At 44.8% G+C, this 26,272-nt stretch overlaps 2 protein-coding genes across 9 annotated transcripts in view; one reads left to right on the forward strand and one right to left on the reverse strand.

Annotated features, from left to right (window-relative positions):
- RECQL5 (RecQ like helicase 5) overlaps window positions 1-26,272 on the reverse strand; it is a 38,123-nt gene that overhangs the window by 2,571 nt on the left and 9,280 nt on the right. For all 6 annotated transcript variants that reach the window (XM_050981213.1, XM_050981214.1, XM_050981212.1 and 3 more), the window contains 9 exons: window positions 6,161-6,385; window positions 4,492-4,591; window positions 3,953-3,989; window positions 3,044-3,102; window positions 2,845-2,921; window positions 2,215-2,308; window positions 1,614-1,754; window positions 572-1,218; window positions 297-375 (listed from right to left, as the gene is read on the reverse strand). In XM_050981213.1, the coding sequence (XP_050837170.1) occupies window positions 297-375; window positions 572-1,218; window positions 1,614-1,754; window positions 2,215-2,308; window positions 2,845-2,921; window positions 3,044-3,102; window positions 3,953-3,989; window positions 4,492-4,591; window positions 6,161-6,385 (1,459 nt within the window). The remainder of the gene's footprint in view (window positions 1-296; window positions 376-571; window positions 1,219-1,613; window positions 1,755-2,214; window positions 2,309-2,844; window positions 2,922-3,043; window positions 3,103-3,952; window positions 3,990-4,491; window positions 4,592-6,160; window positions 6,386-26,272) is intronic.
- Window positions 9,502-25,570, forward strand: SMIM5 (small integral membrane protein 5). 3 transcript variants are annotated; one of them, XM_050981217.1, is made up of 5 exons: window positions 9,502-10,139; window positions 16,514-16,654; window positions 18,304-18,457; window positions 19,865-23,731; window positions 25,026-25,570. In XM_050981217.1, the coding sequence occupies exons 3-4, from the start codon at window positions 18,331-18,333 to the stop codon at window positions 19,981-19,983; spliced, it is 246 nt and encodes an 81-aa protein (XP_050837174.1). In that variant the 5' UTR covers window positions 9,502-10,139; window positions 16,514-16,654; window positions 18,304-18,330; the 3' UTR covers window positions 19,984-23,731; window positions 25,026-25,570. The 3 variants fall into 3 exon arrangements, with proteins under 3 accessions (XP_050837174.1, XP_050837172.1, XP_050837173.1); XM_050981215.1 differs by lacking the exon at window positions 16,514-16,654 and having other exon boundaries at window positions 9,519-10,139; XM_050981216.1 differs by lacking the exons at window positions 9,502-10,139; window positions 16,514-16,654 and having other exon boundaries at window positions 18,230-18,457.

Consider the following 26,272-nt stretch of genomic DNA (forward strand, 5'->3'; position numbering starts at 1 on the left):
GTTAGTGACAGATCTCAGGGGGTGGGGACACCAATTCCAGGCAAGTCACCAGCAAGGGCACTGTCACGTGAGTTGCACAGAGGAGGGAACAAAGCCCAAGGTGCTGGCACAGCCCAGAGGGCAGCAGGGAAACACCAGGAATGCAACACAACTGGGGCTCTCCTTTCTGCTGCAACTGCAGCTGGGCCCTCCCCAGATAAATGACGCTCTCAGAGCAGGAGTGTCACTCCCAGAGAGAAATCTGGCACAAGATGAGCAGAGGAAAGAGAGGAAATCAGCATTCATTGAAGTCTTACCTCATCTGATCCTGGCTGCTTCCTACTGTCACCTTCTCCCACAACAGGCAGCTCAGTTTCTGTAACATTTTCAGCAACACTAGTGGGAAAAGTGGAGAGAAGGCCAGTTGTAATCATTCCACAGTGAAAATATTTCTGCATTCAGTGTCAGTGGCCATGAGACTGCATGGTAAAGCAAGAGTCTCCCTCACTCTCCCAGAGACCTCAGACAAGTTTCCAGGACAAGGCTGGTGGGGCTCTGGACAACACAGGGAGCAGAGAAGTGAAGATTTTACCTGGACTTCACATCCATTTCTTCCTCAAGGAATTCACATTCAGCAGCCTGCTGGGTCTTAGAATTCTCCCCTCTCTCAGTCAGTGTTACTTCTGTTTCTCTCAGCTCTTTATTCTCCTCCTGGAACTGCCCAGTCAGGTCTCCAGAGCCATCTTTGTTTTCCTGAGGTTTCTCTTGACACACACTTTGAGAAGAAACCTGAGGTAGTGTGCTTGCAGAACAGCCATCTCCCTTTGCTACACTGCAGATCTGGGCTTTAGAGACAGCTTTGGGGAGGGAGAAGAATTTGGAAATGTCCTGTGATTCCTTTTTAGCTGCTTCTGCAAGCATTTGCTGCTTCTTGCTACGTTTGGGCTTCTTAGCAGGGCTCTCCCCAAGGGCACATTTTGTGTCTGGACTGGGTTGCTGCCCCTTCTTTTCTGGGTGTAGTTCTACCCCTCCACTCTCACCCACTGCTTTGTTTGCAGTTTCTTCCCTCTGGAGAACAGAATTCCTGGTGTCCAGGTCCAGACTGTAGCTGTTGTTGTCTTGCCCACTTGCATAGTCTTTTTTGACATCACTCTCCTCCTGGATCTTCAGCAGTTCTGAAGCTGTCTGGAACAAGCTGGATTTCTTTGGAAATCCTGCTCCCACACGCTTGGGTTTGAACTGTGGAGACAGGAAGAATAAATTTTGGATGTGAGATCCCTGTGTGCAGCAGCCTGAATGCACACAATACACCAGTGTGGGCAGCTGTAAGCTGGGGGAGGCTCTAAATCTGACTGATCATCACACCCATCAACAGAGACATGAGGGAGATGGATTAGATGGAAGTCCTAGGCCAGCAGTAAGAAAACAAGGCAGCATCCTCGGATAGAGCAAGATGAGAAAGAATTTATTTAAGCTGTGGCCTGCACACAGATTATATTCACCAATAACAACATGACAGACAGGAAAAAGCAATTAAAACAGGAATATGCAGTTGTGGCCACAGAAAGGACTCAAATTTATAAAAAGGCAGAAAGAACACACCACTCCCTCCTGTCTATCCCAGCAGTACTCACCGAGGGAACCTGGGATGCAGGGACAAAGCCCCCTTCGGCTAAAGAATCAGATTTTGTTTCCAAATTGCTGTTACCACCTGTTCCAGACCCAAAGACTGAGAACAATTCCCCTTGTTTGGAGGCTTTATTGATTTCTGCCACCTGAAAAGAGAACAGAAAAATTTTCTAATGGCCAGAAATCTTGATGTATTCCTGCTTTTGTACATTTTAAAAGCCATAGTAACAAAATAAGTGTATGCCTTGGAGAGGCACCTGCCTCAAGAACAGAAATATCATCATTGAGAATGATGGCAACCAGATAATCTAAACCAAGACTTGTCTAGTGTCAGCAGCAGCCTGAGGAATTCCCAAATCCCTGTATTGCTACAACATATCTGGATAAGCTTGCACTGCTTTGTAGGTTTTCAGAGCCTGTAAAGCCAACAAAGATGTGAACCCAAGATGATTCTGGCCCCTCCTGGAAACAAAATCAAGAAGAAAGATTTGTAAGATACACAGGGCAAAACAGAGCTTGTCCTTCACTTTCCCACACCAACTCTGCCCTCTTTGCCCTGGAGCTCCCACGTGCCAGGGAGCAGCAGATGTAGATGTTTGTCCCTACCTTCTTTAGCACAGCTGCCTTGTAGGAATTTGCCATTTTGCTGGTCCGGAAAGCTTCATATTCCATTTCCACTGCACAGGCACCAGGGTCTGACCTGAAACACAGGCTGGGGTGATTCCTGGCAAAACACACTTCTGTATCTGCAAAGGGAACACTAATGCTGAAGTATCTCCCAGAAAGTACAAAATCCACTCCCTCCAGTACAAGAATAAGTGATAACTTCCAGTTAAGGGATGTAGTGGTGAGTTGGTGGAGAATGGAAAGGGTGATGAAAACGGTTTTAAATCAAGATTCTTGCCCACTGCTCCGTTTGAGAAGTCCACTATCCCCATCTTGTGGGATAGGGAAGAACTGCCACTCCTGGGATCAAGCTGATACCAGCAATCAGCCACGAATCCTCAGGTCTGATCTTCAACATCACAGCCAGAAAGATGCTGTTAAGTGAAACGACATCCTTGGACAAAATATTTTTTAAAACTTAAAAAAGCATTCCCTGTGTATTAATTTTGTTAACACGGGGCCTGCTCTTCCCTGAGCATAATTAATACATATTACAATGGTAATTGTGCTCAGGGAAGAGCAGGCCCTGTGTTAAGAGACTTTATGCACCCCTATTTCCTCATCTCATACCATTTTCCTTCTGCTGCTGGAGTCTTTTGGTTGTTGCTCAAAGCTTCTTCCAGCATTTTCAGGCAGTGTTCCCGACCCTAGGAAACATGGGATACTCAGACATGCTCTACAGAAGTCTCACTGCCCCTTGGACTTCCACCCCTGAAGGAGTAAGGACAGGCCAGGCAGAAGCCTTGTTGTTCTTTGCAACATCACTTACCTTCACAGTGAGCTTGGAGATCCTCCTGCTCGCAGCCTCCTTCAGGGGACAGTCTGCACCTGCCACAGGAGAGGAATTTGGGAAAGGAGCTATGGCAGGGCTAGGCTGATGGAGAACATCTCAGCTGTCACAGGTAGGTGCAGGTCCAGGACTGCCTGGCTTTCTCCTCCCTGCACTGTCACCCCAAGGAACACTATGATCACCCTTTCTACCTGGAGAAGCTGCACACTCCAAAAGAGTAGGCAGAAACCAATGTGAGAATGTTTTCTCTGATTGAGAACATCTACTTTGGAGTTTAGGGCTAACAACTTTCCAAAATCTTCCCAGCTCAGAAAACCTTTCTTTAAGGCTCTTAAGAAACTCAAATCTTTTCTCCTCCTCATAATATCAACCAAAAAAATCAGGCTGGATAGAATAACCTGACCTATCAAGTGTTCTTTTGTAACAGTGCCAGACAGGGCCCCAAGCAGCACAGTTACAAACAGCAAAGGTTTTCAGCAGTTTCCTTATAGCATTATTATTATTATTATTATTATTATTATTATTATTATTATTATTATTATTATTATTATTATTATTATTATTATTATTATTATTACTACTACTATTATTACTACCGCTGCATAACCACAGCAGAAATAGCCAACACTACAAAGTCAGGTTAGACAGAGTTTTCTTTCTCCCTTGCTTATTTGGAAATGTTCAGAAAGATGCATTCCATATCTTCACCCTGACCAAAGCTAAGCTGTGGTCCATCTCCTCCAGCCAAGTTTTCACAGCCAAAAGCTTGACCTCTGTGCCTAGGGACTGATACCTCCAGTAGTGATGCTGTACAAATTGCATGCAGCTGCAAAATAGAAGACTTTCTTCTCCCAAAGAAAACCCATTATAAATCAAAGAGATATTTACTTGGAGGAACAAAATCTTCCTTTTCTGGTTCTTTGCCCTGGAAGAAAACAAAGATCAGTCAAACAATTCCATTCCTACTACACACATGCAGATCTAGAAGCACAAAAGATATGTTTTATATCCCTGCTCCAGGGAAAATTAAAGCTGAAGTTATAAAGACATAGAATATGTGCCAAAACAGGGCCAAGAAGACAAAGAATGAGAATAAAGCCAAAAGTTCACCTCTGCTATAGGAAAATTTAAGAGAAGCTGAGTGGGAAAATTTGTTTTTACTACTACCATGGGCATTAAAACTAACAGGCTCCTCTTGCTTAGTATTGCAGAGAAACCAGCAGATGAATAAGCTGCATTTCTTCCTATTATGGGACTGGCCCAGAATATGGAGAACACGACAAAAGCAGAAGTACAAGAAGTGAAAGACAACAAGCAACACCGAGATTGAATAATTTACTGTCATCAGTGCCAGGAGGCCTTTATGGCTGTCAGACAAGCCCAGAGCAAACCCTCAGAGCGTCCCTTAAAAACTGACCCCAACTCACTTTGCGCAGACTCATCTGTTTCTTGTAGAAGTTGTCCCACTCCCGTTTCCGACGCTCCTCGTTGTCTTCATCCCAATTCCCACTGCCCTCTTCATCATACCTGGATAAGGCAGGAAAGCAAGAGGAACAAAGATCAGTCAAACAATTCCATTCTTCTACACACATGCAGATCTAGAAGTACAAAAGATATGTTTTATATCCCTGCTCCAGGGAAAATGAAAGCTGAAGTTATAAAGACAGCATTTCTGTAGCTGCAGCATGAACTGGGGGACAAGTCTGGGAAGCCACCCCAGTGATGCATCCCACATCCTTTCTGAACATGTCTTCACTTTGAGTTTCTCTGCCATTGCCCAGGCAGGACAGCAGTGAGGTGTCCTCCAAAAATGCACAACATTTGTTAATCCCATAAAGTAGGAGGCAGTGGCTTGAACTAAGAGCTTGTAACTTGTGCCCTGAGAATGGAGGGCTCCATTACAGCATCTCTGCCAGATGCTCCCAGGGGGTACAGGAGTCACTGCCTCATGTCATGTACCCCATCTGTCAGTCCCTCGTGCCCTGGGAGCAGAGATGGCAGAAAGGGCACAACATCCATTCCTCAGCCTCACTTGTTCACAGGCTGCTGCAATAAATGAAATCCCCATCTCTACTACACTGAAATGCAGCAGCTGATCCTCACCAGATGTAGCCCAGGAGTTCACTGCCTCCCACAGCTGCCAAACTTACAGGTATCACAAATCTGAGCTTTAGAGCTGCTAACTATTACAGCTTCCATGGCAAAACTACAATCAGATCATGGAAAGGTTCAATAAGCCAAGTGGCAAGCACTGTTCTGTACAATAGCATTAGCTGTAGCTTCTCAGGTCCTGAGACCAAACACAGGCTTAGGTCACAAGTCCTGGTTTCCTCTGACTCAGCTGGAGTTGGCCAAAGAACAAAGGTACCAATCTCAAGCTTTTTAAGGTAAAGCAGAGGGCCTGGCCAGCCTACAGCACTGTGTATACTGGCACAGCTTCATGGGCAGTACCAGCAGAGAAACTTCATCCTGACACAGCTGGACAATCACTGCAACTCTGCCAGAGAACAAGGGGAAAGAGAAGTTGTCACCTCCACACTGCCAAGCATTTTACAGAATTCATCATGTTTTCCACTGCACATCTTCCTTTTGCTGTCAGCAAAAGGAAGATGCAGTGGAAAATGCAGCAATCTGCAGAAGAATCTGACACTGGCACTTCATAACATCCTCTGTGGTGACTGAGTCCTTCAGTGGCCCCTGGCCTGCTGGCTCACAGTTGTGTTAAATCAGGAATGAACTCTGGACGATGTCATCTTGGTCTCAAGTTTAAACATTTCTGATCCTTGTGACTATGAACAGGCTGAGTCCACTTGCTACTTTCAAAAATTTCAGGCTAGTTTCTTGAGCCAATTACATTGTGCAAGGCAATTCTTAGCTCTGTCAAAAGAAGCTTCTGGTTCTCTGGAACACGAATGAGAACGAGGCTGCCAAAGTGTGTGGAAAATGAAATTCCAGCTGCTGCTGCCAGAAAGTTACAAGAGAATACCATCCACACAGAAACATGTGCTGAGAATAGGAGTGTCTGGGCCTGCAGCTGGTGGATGCTCTTTTCTCTGATGGCTCTTATGAGATGAGTGTAACCTCTCTGGTACAGACCTGCTGAAGCCTTTGAGGCCTCTCCTCCCGCCCTCGTAGAGCTCTGGGTCACTGTCCCAGGAGGATCCCGTGGGCCCGATGCAGCTTTTGCTCCAGCTGTTGCTGCAGCGTTCCAGTTCCTCCAGTTGCCTTTTCACTGCCCCTGGGTTCTTGCAGAAGTCACAGCACTTGTTGCAAGGTGGGGTGACGTCGCCGAAGTACTTCGCGATGGCAGCGTGGCGACAGCTTGGAAACACAAGGCAAAATCATCTGGTCAATACTTCTATCCACAAAAACTCCACCCTCCAAATGCAGGGTGTCTTTAGATAAAGATTTGAGTCCTGTTTTTTCACAGAGAATGTCTATTCCAGCAGGAATCACAGGGTTTAATCACGGGAGCAGAATTCGGGCTCTGTTCCTGGCACCTTGCTTAAGATCTCTCTGCCTTCACTTCCCCATATGTAAAAAAACATCAGTGTTAATCTCTTCTGCTAAACCCTTCCAGATCTTTGAGACCTGCAAAAGGAGCAGCTGATGAAATATACAGTTATTAATTCTGTATCACAGGCTAAATATATTCCATGTCCTATCAGGATGGCTGTAGGTAAAGAGGGCCCATTGATCACTACACCTCAGAGAACATGTCACATTGAAGAGCTTCTAGGTTTATTATTTGTGATTTGAAGGTGAAGAAATATCTATTTGAAGACACAGGAATAGAGTCCAGAGTGAGGTCACAAGGGAGTACCATTCAGATAACACAGCCTGGATCTTGATGGGCTCACACATGCTCCAGATCAGCACCCAAAGTTTGGGTAGAGTCTTACATGCATGAACACCAGCTCATTTGCTCACACAGGATTGCACAGCCACTTTACCAGGATTAGCAAACCAGCCACGAGAAGATTATTAGATTCTTCCAGAAATTTTCAAAAGACTTTTGGCAGGCATCAGTGTTTTGGGGTACATAAAAAAGAATTTGGTGACAATATGCTCACTAGCAATACAGGCAGGAAGTAATTTCTCTTCTAAAAAACTCCCTAACTTACATCAGGGAACACACTGATTTTGCCAAAGAATGAGCAGGCAGTTACTTTCCCCCCTCCTTTTTTTTTAAGAAAGCAGAATTTAGAGGAGCTTTTTAAAATTAAAGTTTCTCAGCAGAGGCAGCTGGTTGTGTGTTAGTCAAAAAGCTGATAATAAATATATGAAAACATTCACTTCGCTGGGCATTTAGAGATCAAACCCTGCAGCCAAGTGGGAACAAAAGTTATTTTAGCAGAAAATTATTTTACTGCAAGGAAGAACAAAGTGGGAATTTTTCTTTTCCACCAAGGTGAGTCCTAGTGGGCTTCCTAACTTCATCTGCAAAAAATGGGTCACAGAAGGGAAAAGTAAGAGCGAGCACCTCATTTGCTCTTATTCTAAGCCCTTTAAGGCATGTCAGAACTTGCCAGAGATCTAACAAACACAGTTTTCTTCTTCGCTCTTGTCTGTGTGTCTGGAGGAAACACAACTGCAAGTTACCAAAGCATCACAAACAAATCCCAGAGGGGCTGCAGGGGATGCTAGCTCACTCCTTCCCATGGCCTGGGAGTCTGATCTGGAAGGCAGCACAGCAGCAGGGCACAGGCTGCTGTCCCCAGCAGTGACCTGAGTGTGCTGAAGTGGCAGGGAACTGGCAGTGCTCAGGTAAGGGGCTGCAGCAGGCTGTCTGTCCATGCAGGGCACCAAAGCCTGGAGAGGCTCTGACAAAGCTGCCATTATATCCCCCTGCAGAGCCACACTGACTCACTCTGCTTCTGCACTCAAAGAGCTCCTTTCACATGGAGGGCAAGGCTGGGGGGACCGAGATAGGGGCAACACATTCGATACCCTTGTCCTGCCTTTCCAAAAGAACCACTGGTGCTGCCTGGCTTGCCAATGCAACGTGACTATAGAAATGTCAGCGAGCTGCAAGTCAGCTTTTTGTTTACCCAAAAGAAAACAGGCAGCATTCTCATTAGTCCCTGTCTTTTCCCCTCGCACTGATGTGTATTAGAGTTAACCGAGGCATTCAGTGAGGACAAGACCTCTCACCACTCCCACAGCTCACCAGGCTTATGCTGGGGAGGGACAGCCACACACACCTCTGTCCTTTAGAAGCCCCAGAGGAGGGCTTTGGTGGAAGCAGAGATCAGCTGTGAGCTCACTGGAATTTAGAGTTCTAGCTTCTAACCCATCAGGCTTGTAAAGCCAAGCCCTTCCCACCCAGCCTACTGTAATTGCCTTTTTCTTCCTGAAGAATTACCCAGATTGGGGCCACAGCCCCACTTTAACCAACAGTGTTCAGGAGTTGAGCCATAACGGAAATTCAGTTGCAAAACAAAAACTGCAATCCTGTAATTAAGGTCAAAAGGCAAAAAACAAAGTTACCAACAGGGATGCTGGGGTTAATCAATGGATTAATACTTAACACAAGAGTTCCTGAAAGACAGTTGGTTATGCATTAACATGTGAGGGGAAAGCTTCCCCTGTCACACCAACACCTGACTAATGCCCATGAAATGGAGATGATTTACATAAATTAATGGTAGTTTGTATTATTATACACGTCCTAAAATTATTGCATCTTTTAAATATTCAACTGTTTTATTTGTCTCCCTTTGCCCTTCAAAAAAAGTACGAATGAGCTGACCATTGGCCTCTGAAATGTCTAAACAAAATCATTATGTCATTTCAGACATCCCCTCCCCCCCATCTGACATTATGGAATGGGATGAAGAGCAAATAACAATGAGGTTTATTAACACATTTTTGTCTGTGACAATGCATTTCAGGAAAGTGCTAAACTGACCACAAAGCTGCCTGCACTTGTGTAGTTTTGGCAGTCCTTGTTTTTATACACCACAACAGGAGTCCTATTCCTGCAATTAAGAGAAGCAGATGGACAGCCAGAGAAGATGCAAAGTCACATATCCCAAAAGAAGCTCTGTCTCTCCCAAAAACCACCAGAAAAAAGCATTCCCTTGTGTAAGCCAGGGGGTACAGAGCCTCATCAGAAATGCTCCCTGAAATAAACAACTCAGCAAGTCTTGGAATAAGGTGAAGTGAAAGGGTTAAAAAGGATAAAAATCATATGAGGACAAATTAGTTATGCAGTTGTCAAGCAAAAGCCACTTAATGAGCTTTATCAAATAGAAGAGCAAGTCATGAGGTTGATGAGAACTTCTAAATTTGCACCTGTCTGAAGGACTGTGTCCTTTCATCATCACCCGAGCTTCACCCTCTGAGACAAGACAGTGACAGTCAGCTGTCCCCAGAATACAAGAAGTGAAAAGCTCAGCATCAAGAGAGTACATGACTTGGCCAAGGGCACGGAGCAAATTCACCATCCCAGCATCAAATTCACTGCCCCAGCATTGTCCCTGCTGCCCTGCTCGCCGCAGGTCTCTCACAGAGCTGCACTGTCCTTGTGAGCACTTGCTCTGCCCTTTCAATGAGCGCAGGAGAAAAGCTCCTTCTCCCAGGAGCCAGAAAGAAACCGGGCAGCAGAAAGAAAAGTTATTCGCTTTAACATCGCCCCAAACTATCGCAGGCAGGGAATCGATTCAAGTCTCACGCCAGAAAAAGGCGTCATTAAAAGGTAAAGAAGAAACTCCTCTCTCGGAGGAGATGCACAGAGGAAGCCAGCAACAAGTGCCGGCCCTCGGGCGCCCCGGGGAGCTGGCACCGGCTCTGACTGCCTGCGGTGGCTCCTCTCCCTCCCTCTTTGGCACACATGTAACACGAAACTTCGTATCTCCACGACAACCAGCAACAAAAAAAAAAAAAAAAAAAAAAAAAAAAAAAAAAAAAAAAAAAAAAAAAAGGCAGAGAGGCAGAGACAACAGCTGGCTGTCAGCAGCGGAGCAAAGAGCCGAGCGAGCAGCGAGCCGCAAGCCAGGATGAGGGGAGAGATGACGCGAAAGTTTAAGAAGACGAAAGAATAACAAGAGGAGAAGCAGAGCTCGCGGTCGGGGTAAGGCTGAGCTATCGCTGCTGTTCGGTCAAGCGCGGCAGCCGCCGCTGCTTAGCGAGGGGCTGGAGCCTGGGGAGCTCCCCCTGCTCGGTCAGCCACGGAGCAGAGCTTAGGAGGCGGAATTTGCTTGCCAGGGACACCGAGGAGCGAAGGTGGCAGGAGAAAAGCTTTTAATGGGATTGCGGAGAGCTGCGCCGCAGCCGCCCTGTAACAAAAGGAGCTCCGAGCCCGAGCGGGACTCTGCAACTCCTCTGCCGGTGACAAAGGCAGGCTCCTCGGGTTTCTGTGCTCGTACAGAACGTATGTCCCGATAAGCTGGTGACCTGATACAGAAATAGTCGGTGGGGACAAGGCAGCTGGGTCCGAGGCTATGCGTGCCTTAGCGGGGAGCACAGGCAGGCGCGCACCAAACCCGGCGGGTGCCGGCCACAGCTTTTCCCGGAGCTCCTCCCAGCTGCAGCTAAGTTTTATCCCCCAAATCCTGATGCTGAGAGCTTAGAAAACAAACCCTGGTCGGGGAACTAGCACGCTGTGCAAGTGAAGCATCTGTATCCAATAGAAATAAACGGAAAGATTTTACAGAGTTGCTAATGAGAACATTTAAAAAAAGAATTCACCCAGCGTATCAGGCACAGATGCTGGTTTAGTGCTGAAAGCAGCATGAGAACCCACTGCTCTGAGAGGCACGTTCATGCACATACACAGCTCATGGCTTACAGTAAGCACACCGTCAAGTCTGAATGCAGTGAGAAGGGATGGAAGAGTAAAAGGATCACCTAAATACATGAAATTATACAACAGAATCATTTAGGTTGAAAAAGACATTTTAGGTCATTGTGTCCGAGCTTTGGCTTTACAGGTGTCCCATCTGTGCTCCCATCTCCATTTTGCTGTTGGGTACGGGAAGAGGGGCTGGTAATGGAGACTGGCCTTATAAATCCCCATTTTCTGCTATCAGAAGCTGACTTTTCTGTTTGGAAGCTGCTGCAGCTCCCAGCACTGAGCTGGGACCCCTCAGCCTCTGCCAGGAGGTTCATGGGCAGTCAGCTGTTTACAAACGAGCAGAAAGCCAATTCTCACAGAAAAAGGTCTTCCCAATCCTACACATGCCTGTAGGGAGGAATGTTAAGGATCAGGTATTTCCACTTCTCTCTATTTCCATTAACGAGGAATGGAGGGCAGGTCTTTCTGACCTAGTGTTGTAAAAACATGGAATTGGAACTGCCTGAGTTCCTGAGGAGAGGCAGTAGTTCAGACCCACACGCCTCCAGCCTGGCCCTAAGGCTCAAGGGGATGGAGGGAAGTTTCCACCCTGCTAATGGAGAGTCTCTGTAGGTTGATTTCAGTTAAGGGAGTTTCTTAAATAAAGCATGTGAAAAAACAAAGTTTAGCGAAACAACAAAGAAAAAAAATAAGGAGGGAGGAGTGAGGGGAGAAGGGCAGGGGAGGGAAGGAGGTGGAGAAACATGCCAAGTTTCCCTGGCCAAAAGAAAATCTTAATGGGTTTGGCTGGGGGCTTGTCCAGCTGCAGCCATGCTGTTCATGTGTGGGGGGAGAGGCACAGCAATGTGAAACACAGTCTGGATAAAAACAGCAGGACATGGCTTGTGTTACAGCTGTCACAGTGCACGGGCCTCAGCTTGACTGCAACCGACAGTGGGTGTGGGAATGAAGGTACAAAATAATCCAAGTTTGACAGAGTGGCTTCTCTCTGTAAGACAAGCCCTGAGCACAGAGCCTGCAGTGGGCCAGAGGCACCCACTGGCCAGCAGGGACTGTGAGGGGCCAGGAGCAGCAGCCACCCAACATCTCCATGCAGGCTCTGCCCCACACAGCCACAGCTGCTGAGCTTCCAAACAATTCCTCCTGAGCAGCAGCTGCTGCAGATTTTGATTTTTGAGCTCCTCCACTCCAGTGGCAACTTTACTAGGATTAGTCCAGGATATTTCAAAAAGCTCAAAAATGTATGTAATTTAGAAGACTTGTAGATGTGAGATCAAGAACAGGGCACAGAGGTGGCTGTTAAAAGGTGGAGGAGTTTCCAGCACTCTTAGGACCTCCAGATGCTGGACGTCAAGCACCAACTACTGATAGATCCCACTATGTTTGTAAAGTTACTAAAAGGCTTTCACAGGCACACAGCTACCTCTCAGTCAGATTCCTGGGAAATGGATATTTTGCTAATATTAGAATAGACTTTCAGGCTAGATTCAAGCATCACCAGCCCTAAAAAAAGTTCTCTTGTAGAAGAGCTACAGGTTTATTTTTAAAATTGACCTTTTCCTTTCATTGGATGGCTCAGTGTTTTGGTTTCCCCACTTAAAAAATTTCTAGTAGTGAGGAATTATCTCGTGAGGTTTTGTGGACGTGTTTGTGGGATGGACTGGAGAAAACCAGGGTGATCTGCAGAGGTGTAAAGACTCCCAGCTCAGTGCCCCAGTGGGTACCTCTGCTACTGAAACTGGGAATTCAGTGCCTTTTTACATTAATCTAATATTAGGTTGTAGGGAAGAGAAGGCACATTTACAGTGCTGCCTCAAAACCCGTCTCCAAATAGTGGGTGGTGGAGATGACAGGGTATTCCAGCCAAAGGGCGACCCAGGCAGGGCAGCTTTAAAATCTCAGGAATGTGTGGCCTTCTGCTCCAAACCAACTGACAAAGTCCCAGCTTTTCTCCCATGGCATTGAACTACAATTTACCAGTTTGGGTGTGTGCTGTTCAAGAACTGAATTCTCTTGATACTGGAAACTATTTCCATCTGCTTGGGAATGAATTATAGGTCTGTCTGGCTCTGTGCACTCCTGTTTTAAGAAAAATGGGCTTGTCTGAACTATAGTTAAGATTGACATGGCTGGTCAACTACAGTCATGGCAGCAAAAACTGCATTAACAATGATGAGGGAAAACCATGCACTAATAATACAACTGCATTTCTATGGCCCTTTTCATCTCAGCAGTACACTAAAAGCTTAGAACAATAAACAATCATGCAGGAATTATGACACGTTACACCAAAATGCATCCACACTGTAGGCACACCTAGCAACAAAGCATTGTTTGAGAACAGGAAGCACTGCAGACCTTATCCATATAAAATCAGAAGGACATTTCAGGGACCAAGAACAAAGCTGGTACGTTTTGAAACTGGCCAAGCCTTCATTTTCTTTAAAAAGTGGCCAAGTACAGTCAGAGCTTATTTTAGAGTTTTAGACCAGAATAAAAAGCATCCCCTCCACTTTGGCTGCTCAGCACCCTCCTTCCATGAGGTTGGGCTTGCCTTGTCAGATTTCCTATCAGATAAGCCCCCACAATCCATACAGGCTTCCCATCCCTGAACAGGTCCAATTTCAACCAATTTATTGGCCTAGTCTGAGTAAGAACAACACAACATTTGCTTCTTCAAAGTCCCAGTCTTAAGGAAAAGCCAAGGTTGCAATGAGAATGTTGCCTTGGCATTCTACTCAATGGGAACATCAGGAAAGTTCTGCTTTTAAAGTCTCTGGAGCCATCCTGCTGTGGGCAGTGGAGGAGAGCCAATTCACCATCACTGGGACTTGCTGCATTAGGACTAGAGGCATTGGCAGCTTCTTGTTCCCCCCAAAATTCCCCTTTCCAAAGCTTTATCTCCACTTTTAGGTTACTAGAGCAACAAACACATGCAAGCACAGTAAAACTAATAGATGAGGATTATGGCAAGAACAATATGAAGAGCATGGTTGGGTTAGGAGCAAACAAGAGTAGAAAGCACACTTTCATCTATATCCATCCTCAACAGGCTCAGTGAACAAAGTGTTCAAAGTACTGAGCAAAACAATGGCCAGTTCAGTTTTAACTGCAGCAAAACCAGGGACTTGTTGCCTTTCTATCTAAAGATTTCCAAGCATGCTGGAAACTTGGACACACAACAATTAACAAAAAAAGCTCTGATGTGGTTCCATGTTCTGCTGTCTTGCAAAGATGAAGTCACCCAGCAGTGGGACGTGATGACTTACCCCAAGTCACAACCAGGGAGCATCACTGGCAGGCCAGGGAGACTGCCTGTATTTACTAACTTCCAGTCCTGGGGCTAAACCACAAACTTAATTTTGTGCTTTTTGCACTAAAAAAGGCTGCTCAAATATCCCCAGGGCTATGTGTAAACAAGTGTCTCATTCTCAGCAGTAAATTTCAGCTCACCCACTCCCTACAGTTTACCTGTGGATGCAGCTGTGTCCACACACAGATCAAGACAGACCAAAAACCCCCAAATGTACAGCAAAAATGCAAAACTAAAATGTACAGCAATTCCAAAAGACTCACAGCAGCCTCACCAGCTTCATTCAGGCAGACACAAGGATGTGAGACCCTACTGTACATGGTCATCTCAAAGCTCTTTTTCTTGGAAAAAGAAGCCTCCATATGCAGCCAGTTCACAGCAGAAAGGAACCTTGATGGAGGCTTTTCTCTTGAATGTCTAGAGTGAGGCTTTTTAATGGCTTTATTCTCCAAGGGGCTGAGCAGCCAACTTCTTTGAGTGCTTCAGCATGGCATGAGTCCATTAAAACAACTCAGAAAGATAATTTCAGTGCTATTATGGCAATTTTCACAGCTTTCTTCAGTGGGCACAGCAAGATGAATCTGCATTAGTGCTTTCTGGGAATCTAAACCTATGTAAGTCCTAAACACAGGACATGTACTTCAGGTTTCCAGGGTCATGTAATCCTTGCAGCTGAGCAGCACACCTGCAGCTGTTTGCCATTCCCCTGCATCATTTCTGTGCTCTGTCCTTTCAACCAAGGCTAATAACTCATGGCACATGGCAGAATGGGCCTTTTTTTTCCCATCAAAACCAAATAAACCCAAATTAAATTATTTGTTTTATTCCCTCCCCCTGCTGGGCCTTGCAATATTAGAGGAGGGCAGAAAGATTTGATGATCTAGTTCCACTGGCATCACTGAGTTATTTCTTAATTCAAAGCCATGAATTTCAGGCTGGCACCCCATCCCAGCAGGATGTCACAAACTGCCTGTGACAAGACACTGTGTTACTTTCTTTTCTATTTGAGTTTTTATCTTGCCTCTCTTCATCTGATTTTCACTTCATTTGAGCTTGACTACAGCTGTGGAGCAGAATTTCCTGACATCAGTCTGACAATGTGTTATGAAGACCACATTGCACTGTGGTCATTCAAGACTTTTTCCATCATATGGATGAGTTACATCAGCTCTGCTGCCCTACAGCCAAGTCTCCTCTGCTCTGGAGGGTTCCCATCCTCAGTGGGTGAAGTTTTGAGGAAGGACAGTGATGAGCAAGAAGAAATTCCCAACTGAGGGAAACACTGGCAGATAATTGTTTGCTTCAAACTCCCGAGAATCTCTGAGGTACTAACTCGAGTGGCTCTAAAACAGCACTCCAGGCCCAGAAAGTAAACTGTCAGTTAAGGCCCACAACCTTAACTTTCAAACCTTTTAAGACCTCCCCGTTTTAATAATAATCATCAGAGTTACTGCTTCAACTGAATATCCTGCACCACCTGGCCTTTACTACTGTTGGTGACTGGAAAGTTATTTGAACACAATATAATAAAACAAAAGGAATTAATTCTCACAGCTCCACTCTGTTATTGTAAGTCATCACCTTTGTGTTGTAAATGAGGCAGATGCATAAGACAACCGGTTTAAATCACACTATCCTTACCCTTCTGCTAATCTCAATGGTAAAATCTTGGTTCTAAACTGGGAAAAGGTCACATCAAAACTAGTCCTGAAGAAAGACTTTACATCACAAGTAGAATAGAACATACAAAAGTCCATTAATGTAACTGGCTTTCTTGGAGGAGTTTTACTTTTTTCCTTTAAGAATTATTTTATTCTTCACCCTTTTACCTTGCTGCAGAAGCAGAAATCCCAAAGCAGAGTCCTTGAAGCAGCAGAAAGTGCAGTCAATCAGAAAAACATTTGCTTCCTCAGGGGTAGGTTGGAGACTGCACCACCACCATCAAACTTTGTCCCTGATGTTATTCAGACCAAGGTAAACAAGCAACATTCCTTGCAAGTTTTCCTTGCAACTCCTTCACTCAGCTCCAGATAGGTACCATGGGCAGAGTGGAATGTCCATCACAGTGACAGGCTTTATTATTTTTGACTAAGCACTTTGCTAATCCACATGGAGTTCTACAATCAGTAGAACTCGGTAATTTTACCCTGTATAGCCAAATTTCACAAGCCTGGCTCTTATACCTGTTGCTTCTGGTGCAATCCAAAGCATGGCATGGAAGTTCACAGCAAATTCATTATGAGGAGAGCTTCTGGACAGGCAGAAACACCTCCAAAGGGAACAAACATTTTCCAATGTTAAAGCCAGAAATTTTATTTTTTGAATTTTTTTCTTATAGAGCCAAGAACAGAAAACACAAATCATTTCACCTCTGCCTCATCCACCATCTCTTAGAATGGAAACAAAATTGAAAACTTGTTGACACAGAATCCTGCAGCACTAAGGATAAAGCAGCTGTTTCTGGAGAAGCTCACTTGGGGTATGCAATTATCTGGAAAGAAGTATTTAACCCTAGTCTCAAAAGGTGACCTTTTCAGATCAAAAGACCACAGCTCTGCCTCCTTCCTAAGTTGCACGGTGATCTTTCTGTGGATGTGGATTTTCCATGCACCCCCACTTCTAAGAAACCAGCTGGTTCTGATTTTTATTCCTTAGCTTGGGTTTAAAAGAACAAAGAAAACCCTTTTTGAATTGCATAAACATACAAAACTAATTTAACTTGGCACTGTAGTACTTAAGCCCAGCATGCAAAGAAACAGCCAAGGTCTCTCTGTCCTCAGTGTGTTTAGAAAAACTGAACTCCAAGCATCCATTTGTTTGAGTAAGCAAGCCAGATGTGCAATAAGGAGCTAGCTGGTTTGTTCTGGAAGTGCTGTCTTGGTCACTTGGCTTTGTGTTATCACCAAGATCAGGATCTTAAATTGCAATGTTCAAGTCCCAAGTCCCAAACAGTGTTGCCTGTTACAACACACACAAACCAGTACATTTTGATATAATAATGAAATAAGAGTTATAACCCATTCAAGTGTTGACGTCTCCAAACATTTGTTTTAGGTGGAACTATGTGTATTTCTCAAAAATATCCAATTCCAGTTCCTGACTGAAGCAAAATTTGAAGATCCATAGGTCTCATGGCAGCTAGTTTGTTGCAATGCCTCCTACAATCTTGCTCATGGGGTAAAAGAACAGCAAATATTGGTGACAAAACTGAGGCATTTAACTTTAACTAGAGTAATACTATTTCCAGTAACATGAGCTCCTGATCACCACTCTGGGAATAAAGAAGGCCTGAGATTACTGAGCAGGGCAGGAGGGATTAGCTCCACAGGGGAGATATCTCCCTGACAGATCCAGGGGCTTTTGCTCTGCTCATTATCAGCAGTGATGGGTGGAATCCACTGTTCAATTCATATATTGCTCTGTGGGTTAAAAAAAAACAACTAAATTTAGCTTTCTTTATAAAATTGCATTCATCTGTAAGAACTTGAAAAGCATCCAGCTGTCTCTAGTGAATGCAGACTTTAACTTTTAGTATCACATGCAGTAAAACTGGTTAATACAACATTATTAATACCCATTGTATTGAGGTGTTGAGGTAAATGCCTTTTTTTAAGGTATTTTGAGGTAAATCCACTTTTTTGAAGAGGGGTTCTGTATCTCAAAGTGCAAAAAGCCTTCAAGGGAGTCTACTTTGTGCTACTCGGTAACAAACAACTGAAGACTATGTACAGTGGAGTTCAGCATTCAAGTTGGGTTAGAAGTGCATTTGTTTCTGGAAGGACAAGTTAGCAAAATTGGAAAAAAAAGTGCTTTGATTGGGTGAGAGCCAAGAGCAGGCACTGTCCAGTCTAACTCAGTGTCTGCTGGAAGAAGTGTCCTTGTAGAGAAAACACTGTTTGGACTCTGCTTAACAGTGTAGTTGACAAAAACACCCGTGAAGCTGGATTTTGAAATTAAAACAGTGCCAGAACACGTAGACAATTAATAGTCCTCCACCTTAGCTACTGGGAACAAGGACTGAGACCAGATAAACTTGTTTTCCTTGTGATCACTGGCTGTATAAGAAGACTGGCAGCTCCCTAGCATTAGTCAGTGAAAAGGTTTATTCTCTGTTTGGTTCTCCTGCAGCACAAAGCCTGGAGAGGTTGTGACAGAATGTCTTCTGAAAGCTTTCTGAAGGAAGTTCAAGCCATTGGTGAGAAGTTTCTCCTTAAGCTCCAGAAACTGCCCAAGGCTGAGCCAGTGGAGATTGTCAGCTTTTCTGTGGTTCTTCTGTTTATTGGTGAGTTTGTGGGTGGAGGCAAAGGGGTGTCAGAATTTCTCTCCTCTCCTATGGGAGCAACTTGCTCCACAGGCTGTGTAGGTGGGTTGGTGGTGTTGCCTGTTGTTTTCTAGGCTGTGTTCTAAGGCCCAGGTTAATTCCTACGTAATTTTAACACTCAGTGTGTACCTCTACATGGTTGCAGGGCATGACAGGAAACAGTACAGCTTTCCCCAAAGCTCCCATTTTAAACATTAATTAAATCAGCAGTATTTTAACCGACACAGAGCTGCTGTAATGTTTTGATGCATAGGAGATAGTTTATGACAAATGGTACTAGAGCATCTCCCTGCCACAGAAGACACTTAAGAGGGGCTCTGAGTGTCATTCCTGTATTGACTCAGTGGAAGCCAAATATACTTCAGATGAGTCTATTTATTCTCCTCTGGTAATGGCAAGATCCCTCCTGCTGCTCTGTGTGGAGATGGCATGGAAGGAATAACAACTGAATCAAGAACTGTTGGATCAAGGAGGGTGAAGTTTGTTTATACAATGGGAAAATAAGCAGGAAGGAAGACAGGCCCTGCTCCTCAAAGACAGGGCTTGCTCCTGGCCAAAAGGAAGGGTGTGGACACTTGGACACTCCTCCCTGGGCTGGAATTCACAATGTCACACCTGCTGCTTTATTTGGTTCATCCCTACAGCTGGTTCTCCACAGGTCAGGTTACCTGGCAGCCCAGGTCCAGGCTTTAAAGGAACACATGCACACACAGAAGCATGCTCACACTCTTACATGTTCTGCAGGATGGAATATGTCATCCTTTTCTACTCCAGATAAACTAACACATCCCTGCCAACACCAGCCATCCTGGCTAGAGTAGAGGACAGTCAGTGCTAGCCCACTGTTCTGTGAAATGAACCCCTGCATTTGAAGTATCTTATTTTTTCAAGCTAAATACAGAAGAGTAAAGCCAACCCAGTCACGCATCTCTATCCTTAAAGAGTATGCTGAACTCACTCTTCAGAAATAAAACTGCCACTTTGAGCAACCAAACTCCCTCAAATCTGGTTACTCAAAAATCCAAAGCTGGATTTTCTTCCTTTCCAGGCACATGGCTGTGCTTAGGTACTGCATGTCAGCTCCCTAACAATAGTCCATTAAGTGGGTAAAAAAACCCTCACATGGTTTGGAATGTAGCTCTTAAGGTCTTGAAATGCCTGGTAATGATTGTCCAGATTAAGTGGAAAACGAATACAAAGGAGGAGGAACTTAGGAGGAGAAAGGTGGGGATAAAGGGCAAAAAAAATCTCAAGAAACCAGGCCTTGCTCATTTTGCTGCTCACGAAACAACTTGGAGGAGACACAGGGTTACTCTGCAGGGATTGTACCTATGCTATGAAGCAATAATCCTTTGTTTCTCTCTGCAGTTACTGTGCTGGTGCTCACGGTCATTGCCTGCAGTTGCTGCTGCTGCAGCTGCTGTGGCTGTGATGGACGCCCTGATCCCAGACGCAAGAGCCAAGTCAGCCCAGCTGCCCATTCATGAAGTGACACAACCTGCTATCAAGGACACACATGGACATCAGGATTCAGTGCTATGGGAATGACTTTCCACACTAGCCCGCTGAAAATGGCAATAACAATATTAATTAACATGACTCAAAGGACCAGAAATCACAGCATGGAATTCCTTCTCTCTGTGACAGCCACTACTGTGACCAGAAAGGTAAAGCTCCTTTACCATCACTGTGTCCCTCTTCTGGGCTGGGATGGAATGGGAGGGCATGGACACAGATTGCTTAGAAAAGAGAGAGCTTTCCCAAAGACAGCCCTGCAGCTGGGCCAGCTGAGGATTCCCCTTGGCACACAGAGCCACGGAGCAAAGCACAGGCCACGCACACAGCCACACACGAGGCACTGCCTGCTCTCCTCACCAGAAGGATGGTACTGGGCATTAGCAAGCCCCATTGACACCACTGGGAGGTCCAGTTGCTCAAGTCATCGTGGATCAAGGCCAAACTTGCTCCAGGAGACACGTTTAGCTGAGATATCTGCTGGAAAGAACAAATGGTGGACCCTCTCATCCAGATGTGCCAGCTGAGGCTCTGAGTACAGCTGGTAACAGCTGCCCCGGTGTCATTTCATTGGTGATATGATGATGGGAAATTGCCAAAGAAGAAAACAGATCATGTGGAATACTCTTTGTAAATAGAAAGATGATGGCAAAAGGGAAAAACTCACCAATCCTATGGCTTATTTTGATCATTCTCTGCTCAACATGCTCCCTCTCCACCCCCTGTGGTTCCTACTCTTCTGCTTTTTGCAGATGAATGGTTCTTGCAGAGCATGGGAGCTCCAGGAGATGATCAAATCCCAATCTTTACTTGAAGGATCTGTGTGCCTGACTCCCTGCACTGTGTGCAGTTTATTTTAGTAGATGTGAACATGATGCCAAGGATGTGTTTATGAGCAAGCACAGAGGCATTTCAAAGGAGAGACACATGATGGGAGCCATCACTTCAGGGTATGTGTGCAGCAGCTGACAGCGGGCATGTGACAGAGCAGAGCCAAGAATGGGCTGCTGGGCTGGAGTTAACAAGTGCAAATCAATCCCTTTTCCATGCTGCAGCCACTGTGCATGTTTGGTTTCACTCGGGTGAACTTCCGAAAGGGATTTACCAACGTACGAGGCTGTGGCACAGGCCACCACTTCCACAAGTGGCACAGCACAAGAAGGCCACAATTCTGCACTAAACTCTGAACCACTGGTGTTTCAGCCCCAAATGGGAGACCAACCATCTTTGTGAGAAGGTATAAACAATTACATGAATATAGAGAAGTCATCTTTTGACTCTGTATCCCAACTAAGTATATGTACCAAAGCCAACGTCTAGCTAGGGAGAACAGAATCCTCAAGGATTTAACAGTGGGCTTTAAAATACTCTTTACACTTCAGGAGGTACAGAAAAATAAAGAAATCTCTGTATAGAAATGTATTTTCTCTGTTGCCTGTACCCATATTAGTAAAAGGCACATTACTTCAGCTTCTTATGTATTTAATGCACTTTATTTTTTGCCAACAAACTGGATCTAGGTATTTGGTATTTTTGTACTGCTGCACATTGGAATATATCTGCAGCCAGAGACATAGTGAATAGTCCTAGAATTATAAGAAAAATAAAATTCCTGAAACTACCAGTGTTACTTTTAAATTAATAAAAAGAAAAACTTTCCAGTGGAAAATGAGGATGTTCTTTAGAAATAAATATTTGAGACTCAACATGACAACTGCCCAGAGCAGACTGCACTAGCATGAGCTACTGCATGCACAGTTACACTGAGACAACAAAGTGTAAAAAAAAAAAGAAAAGAAAAAGAAAAATTTTATTAGCCTGTCCCAAAGCTTTCACTGCCAACCAACATGTTAGGGGGAAACAATCTCAAGTGTGGCATCAATGAAAACATTCAGAGGTGCATCACACCAACCTCCTGTCATATAAGTCTTTGCTCATTTCACTCACAACTGAGTGGCAATCAAAGTGACATCAGGAGCCTCCGAATCCCTTTTGCAGAGGCAGACTCAACAGATGTTTCTGTATCTAGATTAAGTCACGAGACCCAGTGAAGAACAGAGCTCACTTTCTTTCCAGGCTTGTGCTAGACAGTGCCAGCTGCAGACATTAACAGCATCCCATTGAGGGCTGTTCCAGCAGCACGGAGCCAGCCTGTGCAAAGACAGGGGGAAGCTTGGCAGGCTGGACACACACCAAGGGCTGACAGGTTGCTGTCACTGGGAACAAGCTGCCAGGCTTCATCTCAACAGGAAAAGCTATAAATGCATGTTTCCCAGTGGTGGTACAAGTTAAACCACTGACAGATACCAGGCAGAGGAACAAGAGAAATGGCTCCTGTCTTATCTCAGCCACTGTGAGTTCCTGAATTAGAAACAGAATAAACAGAGCAGTGTTAAAGAAAGAGAAGGAAAAAAAACCAGGCAATCCTCTAAAGGGTTCAGGTGTCTTTCTGGAGCAGAGGACCAGCTACCATGTAGAGGGGGCCAATTTCTACACACTTGTTTGGACCTCACAGGCCTAATGTTCTGCTTTGGTCTATTTTGTACCACTGCACTCAGCTAGACTATTCCTACAGCTTGGACTCAGACATGCCAGTTGTTTCCTTGATCTGCTGCTTTCTTGCATGCCTTCAGAGTAGCCTGAAAGATGCCAGCATGTGCCCAGCTTCCTGCATCTCTTCAGCTTCTGCTGACTACAAACCTGCTGGTCCCTGCTCAGCACTCACATAACTTTTGTGTTTTAGCTTTGATCAGTACTCAAACACAGGCACCTACAGGGAGCAGCAGTGAGGATAGATCCTCTTGTTTCAGCCTGCAGAGGGAAATTCAGAAAAGCACAGAATAAGGCAAGGCTGCTTCTAACACAACTGCCATTCCTATTGTGAAAGCCTAGGAGGAACCGCACAGGAATACTGTTATTACTTAAGTCATGATGATAAGAAGTATTGAAATTGTTTCTTTCCCTGAGGAATCTCAAAGAGCCAGCAAGGCCAACGCTTCCAGCAGAAGTAGTTGAAGTTCTACTGATGACTTAATGGAATAGCTTCTGTTCTGTAACATTATCCCTCTGGTTTGCTTGGCTTGTGAAAAATAAGTTTCCTTTTACACACAAGCAGTCTCAAACACCACACTCCTCCTTCTGCCCTCCCTTCTCTCTCCAGCACCATCCCCCTGGTCTTCTCCAGTCAGGAAAGTGATAGAGAGTTTTACTGCAGCTCACAGCAGTGCAATGCTCTGGAATGGGTTTATTCACCTGAACTGTCACAATGAATTTTGGACTGCAGGGCAGTCCTGTTCAGTCTCATTGCAGTCTCCTACTGGAGCTTGCAACACAGACCTAGTTGGGATCCAGGAAACACAGCCCTCTTCTCTCCACCACATCCTGCAGCCTGCCCCAGAGAGAGGCCACAGTGGGCCTTTACAAGCCCTGCAACAGCTGTAGGAGTGGATAAAGCCATGAAGAGGAAAAAATGTCTGAGGAACAGCTGAATTAGGACTTTTTAGTTGGGTTCAAGGCCTTTTATTTGATTAGATTAGCCACACCTTTGCAGGAATTAATCAGCTGTTAATCATTTACTTCAGCCCAAAGAGGCAACTTCCAGGCTACCTCTACAAGCCTCCAAATACAGCAAGGAGTCCCCTCACCACAGGCCAAGATCTCTTGGAGGGGTGAAGAGGAGGCAACAGAGGAAACACCTACTACAAACCACAGCAGCTTCAGGTATTTATAAAATGTTATACAGCTCTCCTGTTCTGGGAGGTGAACTGCACTTAGTAAAAGAGACAGGAACTTCCTGGGGTGTGCAGTCCCAGAGGATTTCTGCCTTTGGGTCTAAGGAACTTCTATCTAGGCTGCCTCCTTTTTGAAGGCAAAGGAATCCAGAACAGCTTTGATTTCCCATGTGCTGGTTGGTTAAAGGCTGAACACAATGATCTGCCATCTACCCAGAAAACAAACCATTAACTGAATAAATCTGGCTGTTGAGAAAGAAATAAAAACTTCAGCAAGTGTGAGCTTGTGCTTCAACTCAAATCCAGCCTGCTGAGGATGAAACATTTACAGGAGTAATTCTTCTTCTTAGAGTATGCAGGATACAGACATAAGAGGCAGCAAGTCAAGCAAATTTTCAAAAATAACCTGTATCTCTTCCTGTATTACATATGCATAGTCACATTTGCAAGAAACTGTGAGAAATATTCCATCCTTTCCCTTGAGAAGCAATGAAGCTTTAGTAAAACCACAAGATGCTCAGTAAGAGATGCTGATGTTCTTTAGAAAGCTGACAGGGAAGTCATTATTCAAAGTATCAGTGAAAGAGCAAGTGAGTAGAACCCACTGAGAACCCAGTTTAAATTATTACTGGATTCCTTGTGGGAGGAAAATTTATGGTTCTATTGCAGAGTAACAGAAACCATTACTAAACTAAACTTCATTGGAGGAGGAGTTTAACAAAATTAGGACACCCTTTCTAACATATTTGGACTATTCTAAGCCCTATGGAAGAAACAAGTTGTACATGATCCTTGCCTATTTTTGGTAGGGTTTTTTGCTTGATTGTTTTTAAATAAATGTTCCTTTAATCTCCATTGTCTCCTCAGAGTTTAAGCCCCCAACTATATCTTTTAGAGATCCTTCCAATGGTATCAATGAATTTCTCCCAATGAATACTCATTTCTCACGTACAGGCTGTACAGCTGACAAAGAGTTCATATTAAACATGCTGGAGAGACACTGTATTATTGAAAATATTGATAAACTATGATTAAAATAAATCTTAACTGCCAAAATGCTGTAGAGCGAGCAGCTTTTCCTCTTTACATCTCGATAGATCTGATTGTTCAATCAGTTTTAGCTGTATTTCCTCTGGTTTATGCTCCCATTTCTGTGAAGGGTGACACTCCTTTTGGAGGGGGATGCCTGCAGGCACAGACACCATGCATACCTGTACTGGTTTTGGGGCTGTGGCTGAGGGCATGGAGAGAATACAAGACCTGACCCTGTTGTTTGCCCCCAGCAGGGTGGAAGCCAGCATGTCACTAGAGCAAGAGGCATCCTCAGATCTGCAAGACCTAAAGAGCCTGATTGCAACAAGTGACTGGACTCTTGGAGGGCTGGTGGTGATTTGCATCTTCTGTTTTGTTTTTATTGCTCTCATTTTATTTGCTGCTATCTTTGGGTGCTGCACATCTCCAAGGCACAGACAGGGTGGCTTATAAACAGTTAAGTGGGGACACAGAACTTGGTACAGCTGAGCAAGAACCAGCCGGGGTACAACCTGATTGTGTTGCTCACAGAAAACTCTCATCTCACTCCCTGGGTGGTTATTTCTCTCCATGCAACTTCCCTGCATCAAGAACAATGTCCCAATGCCAGCAAGTTGTTCTGCAGGCCACAGCAAACTCAATACATGAGGCTGTCTGGATTCAGGATCTGCAACATTTAGCAAGTACCAAAGTAAACTCGTCTCTGATTTTCATCTTTCAAGAAAAACCACCAGCTAGAGGTGGCAAATGGTCAGCCACCACCTAAAGCTGATAAAAGATGTGTTCTGCTGCTGCAGCTTTGTGTGTTGGGGTTTTTTTTTTCATCTTGCATAAGGGCAGTAGGAAACTCTGGCCACTGAAAGCTTTGAACCCACTCTCTAAAAGCAGCTTAGACCATTGTTCTTCTGTCATACTCAGGCCTAAATACACTATGCAAGAACTTACTTGCCAGTACATAGTCTGTCTTTATTTGTTCTTATTTATAACCTTGCAAGGTCAGAGTATGAGGTTTGCTTTCACTGTTTGGATAGTGAGTAGAACAGCATTAATTCAATATGTAAAAAAGAAATGCAATGTGGCTTTTCTTTCCACAGCACCTCAGTCTTCTGCAGTTATGAGCAGGGAAGCCAGGCAGGGGTGCTGCAATATGTGACTCTGGGATGCACAGCCCATGATGTACAGGTGAAAGAGTGGATCAAGCTGAGTAAGGGAAGAAAACATCTGGGAGGGGTGATTTCTGATTAAGCCAGTGATATTCCCTTACACAGATTATTACTTTGAGGGTGGTGAGATACTGGGACAGGTTGCCCAGAGAAATTATGGATGCCCCATCCTTTGGAAGGCCAGGTAGGATGGGGCTTGGAGCAACCTGGCCTAGGGGAAAATGTCCCTGCCCATGGCAGGGGGTTGAACTAGGTCATCTTAAAGGTCTCTTCCAACCCAAACCATTCTATGATTATACAAAACCCAGCCACAACAGCCATCTGTGATCTGGAAA

The sequence above is a fragment of the Serinus canaria genome, chromosome 18 (assembly GCF_022539315.1).
Source record: "Serinus canaria isolate serCan28SL12 chromosome 18, serCan2020, whole genome shotgun sequence".
Taxonomy (NCBI): domain Eukaryota; kingdom Metazoa; phylum Chordata; class Aves; order Passeriformes; family Fringillidae; genus Serinus; species Serinus canaria.